This window comes from Strix uralensis, chromosome 1, assembly GCF_047716275.1.
Source record: "Strix uralensis isolate ZFMK-TIS-50842 chromosome 1, bStrUra1, whole genome shotgun sequence".
Lineage (NCBI taxonomy): Eukaryota > Metazoa > Chordata > Aves > Strigiformes > Strigidae > Strix > Strix uralensis.
Genome location: NC_133972.1, coordinates 22785417 through 22798595, shown reverse-complemented (window position 1 = coordinate 22798595; position 13179 = coordinate 22785417). Strand labels below are relative to the sequence as shown.

General features: G+C 44.6%; 1 protein-coding gene across 6 annotated transcripts in view; it reads left to right on the top strand.

Moving 5' to 3' along the window:
- Positions 1-815: 815 nt before the first annotated feature.
- ZDHHC3 (zDHHC palmitoyltransferase 3) overlaps positions 816-13179 on the top strand; it is a 34630-nt gene continuing 22266 nt past the window's right edge. For 2 of the 6 annotated variants that reach the window (XM_074859297.1, XM_074859340.1), the window contains exons 1-2: positions 816-931; positions 12587-12916. In XM_074859297.1, coding sequence (XP_074715398.1) covers positions 12611-12916 — 306 coding nt within the window. In that variant the 5' untranslated portion in view covers positions 816-931; positions 12587-12610. Of the gene's footprint in view, positions 932-1090; positions 1162-5555; positions 6229-9005; positions 9296-12586; positions 12917-13179 lie in introns of those variants that run through there. The other 4 variants (XM_074859306.1, XM_074859314.1, XM_074859332.1 and 1 more) reach the window with 4 other exon arrangements.

The window sequence follows — 13179 nt, the reverse complement described above, 5'->3', positions numbered from 1 at the left end:
CCTTATGCCATCCCTGCCTGGAATCCGCCTAATGCGAGTCAAATTCTTGCACAGTCCGGAGGCTCAGCCAGCAAATCTTGTTTACAGACAGACAGCGGTTTTCCAAAGGCTGGAGAAGGCCAGGTCTGGCTTGTTTTCCCTCGGGGCTGGCAGAAGGCATCCCCTCGCTCTAAAGAGCGCTTCCTAGTGCATTCAAATTCCCTCCTCCAACGCAAGGCAACAGTGAAAGTTATCAGACAAAAAAGATGCCTGTTGTTTGTTGTGGGTTGTTTTTGTGGTTTTTTTTTTTTTTTTTTAACAAGGGCAAAGCAACGTCTTTTCCTCTGACCTCATTAACGGTAAATGGATGACACGCGTTGGCTGAAATAAAGCCAGCCTGAGGGAATCAGCCGGAAAGCAGAAACTGGAAGCGGCGGCTCGGGATGGAGAGTGTCGAGCAAACTTCACCCGGGGCTGCCCCGCCGGCGGACACCACACCTGCAGCCCTGCGCTCTGCCCTCGGGCACGCCGCGCGATCCGCGATCCCCGCAAACCGGAACCACCCGAACGACTGCTCTGGGGCTCGGAGGTGCGCGCTGAAGCCCACCTGTTCCCCATGGAAGAAAAAAAATAATTTAAAAAGGTTATTTTTTCCTCACAAAACCCGCATTTCCCTCCTTTCCCCCCTCCTCCCCTCCCCGCCCCGCCGCGCACGCCCGAGACGTACAGGCGCACTCGGCAGAGGCGCGCCGCGGCTGCACGGGGCCCTGCGGCACCCAGGCGGCTGGGCCGAGCCGAGCCGAGCCCCGCCGGGCGCGGCGCCGGTGCCCGCCCGTGGGCCGGGGAGCCCCGCGCGCCGCGCCCGGCGGCAGGGCGGGGACGGGCCGGGCCGGGGAGTGCGCTGCCTCTCTCCGCCGCCGCTCACTTCCTGGATCCTCCCTGCCGAGCCAGCGTAAGGGGCGGCGGGGGAGGGGACGGGGACGGGCACGGGCGGGGGGGCCGTGCCGCCGCCGCCGCCGGGCGCGGGCTCCGCGGGGCGGATGGGGCTCACGGCGGCGCGCGGGGCAGCCTCGGCCGGCGGGGCGCGGCGCGGCGCTGCGTGGCGGCGTTGGCGGCGTGCGCTCGCGCGCGCGGCGTGGGGGCGGCGGGGCGCGCGCCGGACCGGCGGCGGCGGCCTGTGGGGTAGGTGGTGTAATGACAGCGCGGGGGGGCGGCCCGCGCGGGCAGGTGCGCGGTGGCGGAGGGGGCGGGAGCGGGCGCGGGCCGCCGCCGCCCGCCGTCGCGGAGCGGCCATCCCGCCGGCCGGGCTGGCTGAGGCGGGGGCCGCGCCTGCAGCCGGCGCTGCGCGCCCAGCCGCCCCCCCGGCCGTGCGGGGAGCGCCGGGGGTGGCGCGGCCGGTCAAGGGCCGCTCGGTGCCCCGCTTCCCTCTGCCGGGGCCCCGGGCAGCGCCTGGGCGTGGGTCTCCTGGGGCTGCTGGCTTCGGTCGGAAAGCGGGAGGTGGGCTCCCGGTCGCCCCTCGCCGGCTTCTAGCGCTGGGCTTGAAATACTGCGCGGGGAAGCGTTAAAGAACGCTGGGCCGCGTACGGGACCGAGCTCTGCTGCCGGGGCCGTCCGGAGCAGCGCGGCGTCCCCTCGGCAGGAAATCGAAGCTGGGAGCCTGCAGCAATGCCGTCGGGGTCCTGGGATCGGTTACGGGATGGCGGTGCTGAAACGGCCTCCTCTAACCTGCTAAGCGGCGCGGCGGCGGAACGCGCCCGCCGGCCAGCGGGGCAGACCCTCTCCCTTCGGAGGTGGCCGTGGGCACCCGGCGCCTGGCTGCGGCTCCCCCAGGGGACCGCAGGGCAGTCGCGACTTGAGCCCCGGGAGGAATCAGTGCTGGAACCATGGCGCTGTGCTGTGGCGGTTTTGGTCGAATTGGGTGGGGAGTTGTAGGAAGTAATCCGGGCTGGTTTTAAACAGTAGCTGCTAAGTATTACTGGAGTACTAACGAAAAGTAATCTTTAAGAAGAAGGAAGAGCTCGTGATGGCTCATTAGAAAACAATCTTCAAGAAAACATAGGCTCCGGAGAGGAGGAGGCAGCAGTCTGGTCTCTGATGTGCCCTCCTGCTGCCTGCGTGCCAGCGAGGGATGCGGGGTGGACACCAGAGCTTGTTTAGATTTCTCTCCTTTGATCCTGATTCAGAAAATATAAGCTATGTTTTTCAGCATGTGAGTGAGAGATCGTGTGCCAGACTCCTGACACGGCAGAGGTGTGCAACGTCAGATCTGTAGGAAAGGAGCCCACGTTTGGGTGGTCGTTCTGATACGGTGGAATTGCAGAGAAGGGGCTGGCAGGGTGCAGTGAGTCACTACCTCCCATGCCTGGTGGTGTAGATAGCAAGGCTTTAGGGAGTACCGTGTTTTTCTTTGCTTAGTGAAAGCAACAAATAATTCTTTTGTATAGTGTTATAGGCATTTCAGTGATAAGAGTCATTGTAAGGGGAGCCACACATTGATTCACATGTCTTTAAAAATGCATCCCCCAGTGCAATAAAGATCTGGTCCGTCAAATACTATGACTCTGTCAGCGTAGCTCTTGGTGCTGTCTCACTCATGCAATAGTGTTTGTCAAACCAATGGGAGCTGCCTGTGGTAGTAAGTTGTGTCTGACAAGGCTCATTGAGATTTAGAAGGTGTGACCCAGAAGCTTTGTGTGGTTACAGGTTTATAAAAGGACAAATGTAAAGTCTGCCTAAAAGCTCAAATATTTGTTGCGACATGTAACACCTATTGGGTATTTTTTTGTATATTTCTGCTTCCTTTTTAGTTTTCATTTTAGGTGCTGTAGTTACAGGCAGAGTGCGTATTTTGGTTTGAAATTGCTTGTTTGGCAGTAGACAAAAATATAATTTGATCCAACTACTGGGAGCAGGTTGCAAGAAGATGAATGCTTAATTCCTCAGCAGATGCAGGTCTGCTGTGCCCAAGTCGTTATGTGTCTTTTCTGGGCAGTTTCCTTTGTGTCAGCAAAGGGGAGCAACTGATAGTCTTCAGGAGTGCGTGTGTAGCCTGGGCAATGGTAACTCACCTTCGGTGAATCTCTTATCTAATGTGAATTTACTTTTTGTGATGGGTGGGTTGCTGTGTATCGCTAGCAGTGTCACATAGTCGATGCAGTTTAAACCCATTGTTTCAGGGAAGCTTGCTCGTGCAGCCATGAAGCTTGCTAATGCAGGCATTTCCCATGCATCTAGAATGGGTTCTCTCTCCTGTAGAGGAGACTACAGTGTAGGTGATGGGCACCCACAGTGGTGTCAGGCTGAAAATGTCTTGGCTGTAGCTCAGCCAGTCTCTGCAGATGTTAATTGACTGAGCTTATGTTTTTTTCTGGTCCCTCTGCGGTGTAGACATGACCTTTTTCTTAGGGCAGTATTCTGGAATACAGTTTTTCTGCCTTCCTGAGAGAAGACAGCAGGCAGTTTAAAATATGACAAGATAGAAAAGCTTATTACCGGTTTTTATTTTCCATCCCATGCTTAGCTGGTTGAAGCAAATCAAATGTGAACCTGGAACATCATATTTGACTTGTGCATGTAACTAATCTGAAACTTAAGGTTGCGTTAGAGAAAATGAGAAGTTAAAGCTTTCCCAATTAGAGCTGCATATTTCCTGGGTTGTGCAGACAATAAGAAAAAAAAGCCTCTAACTTGACTGGAACTGCAGTGCAGCAAGTCTGCCAGTAACACTTTACACATTGTCCTTTTGAGAGGGAGTCCAAAAGAGCAAGCCAGGTTGCCTCTGCAGGCTAGGGGTGCCAAAGACCTCCTCATATAGCGGTAGTTCCCAGCTAGTGAGGTGCAAGGTGTTACAGGCAAGGTACAGCTAGGTACTAGCTCTTAACTCCACAGGAGCACTGGCACGTCTGCTTCTGGATGTGCCCCCAGGGTGGGGGGTGCTTGGGAGTGCTTCTGGAGACTGGAGAGAGATTTATCTGGGCTTATAGCCCCGTATCTCTTCACCCCACCAGGTTGCAAGATGACCATACAGAACTGGTGCTCTTACGGGAGAAGGAGTAGGAGTGCAAGGAGAAAGGAAAAAAAAAAAAAAAAAAGCAGAGGATAGGGATGGGAAAGTAAGGAAATGAGAAGGAAGACTACAGCAGCAGAGTTGAGCTAGAAAAATGTTGGGAATCACTGTTCCAGGAGGTGTAAGAGCAAGTAAAACAAGGACACAGAAAACTCAGTGTTAATACCCTGGATAAGAGAGGAATGTTGAATGGGAGGAAATGCAAGGCCCTTGTTGATGTTTTTGCTGCTAGACCGGTGGTGGATGGTGGTGGCGGATGGCGTGTTTGTGAAGTTCAGCTGTGAGTTTTGCAATAATGCAGAACTGACAGGGGCAACCAATCTTAAACGTGGTGCAGCATGCAGAAGTTAAAACAAATGGGCTCAAGTTGAAACAGTAAGAGTGAACAAGGGTAGTGTGAAGTACAGAACTGTTGAATGCTATTGAAAAAAAAAGAAAGACAATGAAACATATGTAGTCCTAGTGGGAAGGCAGTAGTACCATACTGTAGATGCAGAGAGGGCTAGAGCAGGCAATAAAGGGAGATAGTAATGTGATATACATCTTTGTTCTTTGCAATGACTACTTGAATTACTGATGTCCAATACAGCATAGAATAGATAAGCAATATACTATGTGTTGCAGTTAGCCTGGTCTCCAACTCTCAGTATTTTGAAGGATAACAAAATGAATGTTTACACATAGAAATAGTATTTTTTATGGAGACAGTGATCAGTTGTGCTTGCTAATGCAACAGTGGGCAAACCAAGAAATACTGTTTGCCAAGTCAGGAGTTCTTTACTACATTTCAAAAGCTTCAACATACAGCAAATTTGAACCTGCATATTTTTCTACTTCTCTGAAGTAGCAACATAGGTTTCTTCTAGGCTAACTCTTGACATCACGAAGGTGAATCCTTTTCAGGATAGAGGTGATAATTTTTTGGTCCCTGTTTTATTAGTGAGCTATTTTAATGTATGCTCTCTGTATTTTTGGTATTTGGTTTAGGTACATGCTTAGGTGTAGTATTTAGATTTAAAATCTAAATGTCTACAGCCTTCATACCTGTATCTTTGCTACCCCTGTATGGTAGGGAAGAAGTGTGGGCTACAAGTCGGGGAATAAAATACAGAGACACTGACTTGTTCATGCTTGTGAAGGTGGGGGCTGTAGCAGGAGCAGGTGAGAGCCAAATCATGGGTTAGACCATCTGAGTGAAAAGGTATGTCTGATAGTTAAAGTGCTCTTTCTGCCTTGAAAGATAATCTGAGTATTTTTTTAGACTGGGATGGTTCTGCCAGCTTCTTACTATGATTAAAACTTTAAAGATGCAACTCTTTTCTGCTTCTCTGGAAAATACATTCCTTATGCCATGAAAGCAGTGTTGTTTTTAAAATAGATGCTAAAAATAATACCAGTTGTATAGACAAACCTTCCCCCTTTAATTTTTGTCTTTTTTTAAGAAAAAAAAAAATTGTTACAGGGCAAATTGAGAATTTAAATTCCCTGAATCCACTGGCTTGCTGCTTTAAGTCCTGAGTCAGCATCAAAATTGCAAGGCTGTCTAGAAGACCAGGACAGCTTCTCCCGTTTTGTCTTTCATAAGGCTGTCTATTCAGGATAACGACAATGCTGTGGGAAAGCATGACATCCCCATTTGTTGTTTTCTGTTTCCCAGTGCAGTCCCTTTGCAAGACTGCTCTTTCCTTCCGATGCTTACTCCAGATAGGTGGCAGTGCCACAGAGCTGGTTTGTATTGATGTGTTCAGGATTAATATTTCTCTTTTTATATAGGTTAAGCAGCTTGTGTGTATTTAGTCTATTGGGAAACTGTAAAATTGAAGTGACAGAATTTCTCTGTTGCCCTTGCAGCTCCGATAGTTAAAAAATTAGCATAAGTTATTTTGTAATGGTTCATACTTAATTACGGTTCTATAAAGTACCTTCCATCTTTGATCAAAAGCTTATTAAGATCACTAACTTCATGATCAGACCAAGTCAGATCCAAGTCTGACTTTAGTCTCTGTTGCCCTTGTGACTTGTTCCTAGATGTTGCCCCGATTTTGTCACTCATCCATAGTGGCCCAGTGTTTATGTACCTTGGACAGTAACTACATTGTCTTTGTCTCCTCTCCTGTGCTCAGGCTAGCAGCTGACAGGCCTTGTAGGTGGGGGTGCAATCACCAGATAACTCGGACTCTCAGGTCAGTCTTCATTGCACTATAATTTATTTATACAATGCATAGCCACTAGTTAAACAGAAACATTATAGACATTAGCCAGGAAGCTGTTACCATCTGTCCTGAGAGATTGCATACCACAAACATTAGGATAGAAAAACCCCATGTTTTTAGTTGAGAAAACGTGGCCTTATTTTCTTTACAGTTCCTTTGGAACTGAATTCCTTTGGCCATGTTGAAGTTGCTTCTTGTTTATGCTGATGTAAATGAGAGGAGAACTGTGGGGTTTGTGCCTTATGTGACTGCACCTCTTTTGAGCCTGTCACTCTCAGTCCGATCCAGGCCCTCAGGATGGAGTTTCTAGATCTGACAGACGTCTTTGGGATAATTTCCACCTCCCCCTGCTCTCCTTAGGGAGAAGTTCCCTCTACGTATTCATGCTCCTGTTCAAATCTATTCTTCAGAAATACATGACTTCAATTAAATCTTCCCCTCTAATAAGATGCTTCTAAGAAAAATAATAAAAATATGATTTTGGTGTGATCCATTTTTACTAAGGTCTTGTTCACGCATGGCCTCCTCAAAATAATAAATTAAAAATAAAAATTTATTATGTTTCATCAAAATAGTTAATGATGTAGAGAGTTTTCTAAACGGTGACTATAAAGCAGTATTGTAATATAGCCATTTATTCCCTTCATGTATAGAAAAGTTATAACAGGGTTACCTTCATGTTAGAACTGGGTAACCATCTGGTTTTGTGTGTTCTCTTTCCCCCTTCCCAAGGCAGGTAATCCAAGCCTGTGCATTCAGCCTGAGAAAACACAAATTTGTTTTAAGCCTTTTAATTGTTAAAGATTATTTTTAATGGATTTAATATAATTCACATTTGGATTTCTTTACGCCATTTTTCTTCAGTATGGGAACTGAAACTGTGGAAATTGCATGACTTCAGTAGCCAAAGGTTTCAGGGGAATCTGAGGTTTTTGTGAGCTTCTTGTTAAAAGCAAACACATAGCTGATAAGGTAGTATGTAGGCTGAAATTCTTCTCCTTAATGTGGCCTGAATTTCCAGAAGAAAAATGAAAAATTATCTTCACTAAACATAATTCTGCTCCTGGGGTGGCTGGAGTAGGGCTAGCAGTACTGACTTTACCCTGTGACATTTTGATCTGAGTCATCGGGTGTCCCGCAAGTGCAACTTTACGCTCCGTGCCTGATCCTTCCCTATTGCTTTTGCCATTTTAACTGGAGAGGAGCAGTTTTTGACCTATTTGGGGGTTTGAATTGGAGTTGGGTTTGTTCGTTTGGGTTGGGTTTTCTTTAACCATGTGTGGAGTCCCAAAAATATTCCCATGGAAGTACAGCTCGCTCTATAACATTTAAGCCTGCTAATAATAGGCTTGCTTTTTTTAGCTGCCTTTCACAGACCTGTTAGAAATGTCCCATTGACCCTCCAGGGTTTTGCAAACCAGGGGTTGGAAACTGCTCTGCTGATGGATATCTGGATGAATCTGTAGGAGACTGCCAAAAATTCTCAGCATAGCTGGGCTGTTTTGTTCCACTCCTGCTGATCAGATAAAGCTGTTTAGGCCTTGCAGGAGCCATTAGGAAAAAAATATATTATCCCTACTAAAACTTGCTTTGGCAAGTTTTGACAGGCTTGTTGTTAGATTTGAGCTGTATGAAAGTGTGGCAGGAGAAGCACAGGTAAATATCCTGTTAATAAGAAACACACTTTAGCTCATTTTTGTTGCAAAGGATGGTTAAATATGCAGTGTTTTAATCAATGCAGTTTGATGTACAGAAAAATGAAAAAAGCTTCAAAATGACCTCTCTTGCAGTTTCTATCTCTGTATCTGGAGTTTGGTTTTATTTAAAGGGACGTCCTGTCCTGTGGATCTAGATCGCCTAGTTTAGCTGTCATGAATATAACATGACTGGTTATGTATGTTTGCTTCCTTTTGATCACGATAAAAAGTTAACTTTAGTGTTGTTTGTCAGCTCTCAAAATCCTGGCAATGAATTCTGTGCGTGTCATAAAAGCTGTTCCAAAGTATCTCTTCAAAGTATGTAAAAACTGAAAACCTCAAAAAATGCCCATGATCTGCCCTGGTCTCATTCTTTTTTTTTTTTTAGAATTGTTTTCATGTAATTGGCAGACCTTGAAATTCACTTAGTTCATATGACAAAACGTAGCCTCTTCCCAAAGTTTTAATGTTAATGGACTTCTAATGGAGGAAATGGTTGCAATGTACATAGTAATACTGTAGTTTTGCAAGCACCCATGTGTCTGACTTCACTAGCGTGAGTAATTACATGAAATCAGCAGGGTGATGGTGATGATGACATTAAGCTTGGTGTAAGTTTTATAACATCAGAACCTCAGGTAGCTTTCAGGTACACATTGGGTGAAGGCCCATATCATTCATTAGTTCATTCTTAATGCATTCTTTGGCAGTCACAGGCCATTAAAAAATAGATTTTTGACATGGCTTATGGCAGGTCAAAAGACAGTTACTTAATTTATATAGGGTGTAATAACATATTTTACTGGTTCATTGTAGCAGGAAGTGGATTTTAATTTGTTTTATTTACATTTCTAATGTGTGTATTACCTTGTTTTTTTGTTTACTCCCATAATGCCAAATGCCTTCCAGATAAAAAAGAAGAAAAGGTCTTTACTCTGACATGTCGTTTAGCTAAATTGATGTGTGTGTTGTCATTGTGTCTCACACTTACCTAGTGGCCTCTCTGGTAGCTTGACACCGTGATTAAGACCTTAAGCCCTTTGCCTTCACTGTTTATGTATTGTTTGCTACAGAGCGGGAGGGACTGACATATTCCATCTGTGTGTTATAAATTAAGTTCATATGCAGCATGATTGAAGGGAAGACCAGTTAGGGCAAGTTACTGCTTCCTCCCCGCTACAATCTTTTTCTTCTTGTATTGTTTACATGAAAATACCAGTTTGGACAACATAAACAAAACCAGATGTTTGTGTATGTTAAGAACAAGGAATTAAAAAAACCCCAACTAACTGGGTCACATAGAAGAGAAGCTGAGATTCTAAGCTCCTATAACTTGACTGGTAAGATAACGTACACTAAACCATAAATCTGTTTCTCAAGTAATGGTGTTTATGTACCGATCACTGATTTTTTCATTTTGTTGCCTGATGATGCCTGTAAAGCAAGCATTAAATAACAAAGTGCATTAAATAACAAATTTGTCCTCTAGCCAGAAGTCAGAATTGGAGGCCTGTGCTCTATCCTCTTAACCACTTCCTTACTGCACTGCAGAAAAGAGTCCCCAGACTTTGAGACTGAGGTGCCTCAAGGCTCTTTCCAGTTTCTCCTTAAACAGTTACATGGCAATAGCTTACTTTTGTCTTTTTTCTATTTTTTTTTCTTTTCAGTTTAGCTCAATAATATTTCTGAGGGAGAGCTGTAGAACTCCTATTGGAGTGAAACCACTTCCTGCATTTGCAAGAGAGATGAATTTTTATTTGACTGCTGAAGTGTGCTCTTCAGGACTAAACCCACAGTTTTAATCACTATGTATTTGTCTAGCTTTCAGTCAGTCTTTACTAATACTGACCTTGAGGTGACTTGTCAAACTAATTCCTCTGTTAAATAGGAGTTTGCTTTTCCTGTGACAGTTTCATTCCTTTGCTTTGGGAAACAAAACCTCAGGGGGGAAAAAAAAAGGCTCAGAGTCTGCAAAAAATCCTGAAAGTCTGTGTTCAGGACTATCCCAGCTTGTTACTGCACCTGATGTGTTAAGTGTAAGACATTCATTTGAATATCAACACCTAAATTACTGTTTGCTTTCTTATTTTTTAATGCAATATGATGTTACTGTCAACTAAACACTGTTGTCAGGCATGAGTCTTTAATTATGTCAGCTTTATTTTGAGTTGGCAAACCAGCATAACAATTTTAGTAAGATTATTAAATAATGCAGTGAAGGTTAACCTGTTTCCTTGGGGGAGGGATTGAATCTTTAAAATACCTGTTCAGTCTGTGAATGTGTGAATACATAAGCATTCTTACAGAAATTGTGAAAAACTGGGGAAGAGGTATGGGTTTACTAGTAGGTATAGATATATCTGAACTTATACCACCAGATTGTTTGGGTAATCGCTGTTTCTGAAAATTATATAGCTTGTCTCCCTAAGTATAAGAGTCATGAGGCTAAATTATAGCTGTGGTTAAAGTACAAAGTAATTACAATGTGGTATGTGAATTTTGTGAATGAGGAGGAGAGTTTTTTTCAGGTTTTTTTCTTGTCAAAGTAAGCGAGATCCACACATGTGCATTTTTATCTTGTTTCTTCTGTTCTGTGTGATGTGTGTATAAATATGAGACTGATATACTTTACCATTAATCCACGTGACTTTCTTCAGACTCATAAAACATCTTAAACTCTCTCACTTGGCAAAATACTGAGTGCTAAAAGCAGAAATATAAGAAAATACCTAATCCTCCTAGTTTATTTATACCAGTTATGTTAGAAAACAAATATTGTTAATGGTCTGGTTCATCCACTGCTGCGCACCTCGGAACTTTGCGCTCCTGGCTTTTGCCTCTCACTGTGGCAATAGAAGTTCCAGTCACCTCTTTTCCATATCACTCGCGCTAACATGCACAAGCCTATCACTTCTGTGCTTGGATTTAATTAATCATCTTGCTTGTTAATAACCTTAATCTTTGGCTGTGAGAGACTAATTGTCCTCTTATGAATTTGGTCCTCTTGAAATAACAACTAGAAAGCAAACTTATCATCTCCTTCCATTTCTAGGGAGGGGCAATAGGATCTCAATTTAGATTGGTGTTATGCAGAGTAGAGCTTTTTCCTTGTACTTGACATAACTTAGCCATAAAAGTTTTGAGAGAAGTTTAAGTTCATAAGTACTTTTGTGATCCTCTGGCTGCTTTCTGTAAAATTTATCCACTTTGTATAGGTAAAAGTGGCACTTTTTTAACAATTAAACACAAAAATAGCTTCAGTATGAACTCTTGGCAGAAAATGTAATTAATGGTGAACATTGTCTCCCTTTTTCTGAGTTAAAATGGAAAAACGCAATCTTATTTTTTTGTAAAGAAATGAGAATAATCCTTCCATGTTGAAATAGGAGGCTGAACCCTTCTGTTTAGGTATATGCAATTCAGTGTATTTGGTAGCAAAATTACTGTATCCATTTTTGTAGAAGGTGGGTCTTTGTATAGAGATTGTATTGTTTTTGAGTGTTTAGAGCATTGTGCAAATACCCTGTTAAGAAGTGTCTTTGGAAGAAGTTGCTGGGTGTGTAAAGAGCTGCTTTCAAAGCATAGCATTCCAGGTATGCTGTAACATTGAGTGGCATATGTTCACAGTGCAGATTGATTAATCCCCTGCCAAAGTCTTATGAGCACCTTTTTTGTTTCCTCAAATGCCTACGTTTGGTGGGAGTTACACTGAAACTACAGTAAGGGCGGTGCATGCCTGGAGTAGTACAGTTTCTGACTCCAAGATGGACCTTACCCTCTGGGTAGACAAGGTGCCTGCAGAGACAGAGAGGACAGGGCAATGACAGCAAATGTCATGTTAGTGCCCTAATTAGAGTGGAGTGGAGTTAGCTAGAAGTGCTGAAAGGGATTAAAACAAATGCCATTGATGGATGGAGCAAAGGTGGTGGGAGAAGGATGGCAAAGCAGAAGACTTACAAGGGATGTAAGGCCACAGGAGGTGACAGTGGGAGACAGCCATTGTTCAGGAAGAGCATCCTCCAGCCCAGACTAGAAATTCTTGTCAAGATCTTTGCCTGTGTTACTTCTTCAGCAGTTCCTGCCACTGTAACTTCGCAGTGGTTTGTTTTTGCACTTTTACCCCAAAGCTGTGAGTCAATGGCTAAGGAGAAGGGAAACTTCTTCCACTTGCTAAGCTTCCCACTATCTGTAGGAGAGACCCTTTCCTTCCCCAGGTCTGAGGGAGCAAAAAGGGACCCTGCCAGCTGTGCCACGTCTTTCCTTTTTTCCTCACGTGACATTGTCCAGTTCTTGCTTCAGTTCCTGCTGTGGCAACTCCTGTTGGCATCTACCTGATTGCTTTCTCTTAATTAAAACACTTGTTGCCTTTCCTTGAGGGGGGCGTGGACGTAGTACACCAGTGGATTTAATGTGTATTTAAGCAAGTCTTAAAAGCACTTAGAGACTCTTCTGATAAGCGCAAGAGTCTGGTTTCCAAATCCATTATTTTGTGTTTGATTTATTTATCTTTTTTTCTTTTTTCAACTCACTTTCTTCAGTTTGGAATTTCTCACATGATCCCCATGCCATTATGTGAACGGAGATCTACATGTCTTGCAAAGCAGTGAACACTGTTTCTGACTCTCTTTCAGATGCAAGTATGGACATAATAGCCTATGATGATTACTCCAGTCCACCGCTTCAGAGATATTGAAAGGAAACCTGAATACCTCCAGCCAGAAAAGTGTGTTCCACCTCCTAGCCGCGCTTCCCTGGGAACAATGTGGTTTATTCGAGATGGCTGTGGTATTGCATGTGCTGTCGTTACCTGGATGCTGGTGTTCTATGCCGACTTTGTAGTCCTTCTTGTCATGCTAGTTCCATCAAGAGATTATGTTTATAGTGTCATCAATGGCACACTGTTCAACACCTTGGCTTTCCTCGCTTTGGCTTCACATTTTCGTGCTATGCTGACAGATCCAGTAAGTATATCTCTCTCTGTATGTCTCGGAAAGAAAAAGGCGGTGTTTTTCTTGTCTGCTAGATGTTGGATAACTCAGTTGCCGAGTGAGTGGCAGATTTAAATAACTTTTATGTGTCAGCTTGCTGAGTGAGGCTGCTGATGTGGTATGCTAATTTCTCATCCCACTCAAGTCAGATGCAAAGTCAAGGACCCAGCTTTAGATTCCCATTGTGTGAGCAGCTCCTCTTTTTGCACTGGGAAGGAGAGTGTTCCTCTCGGATG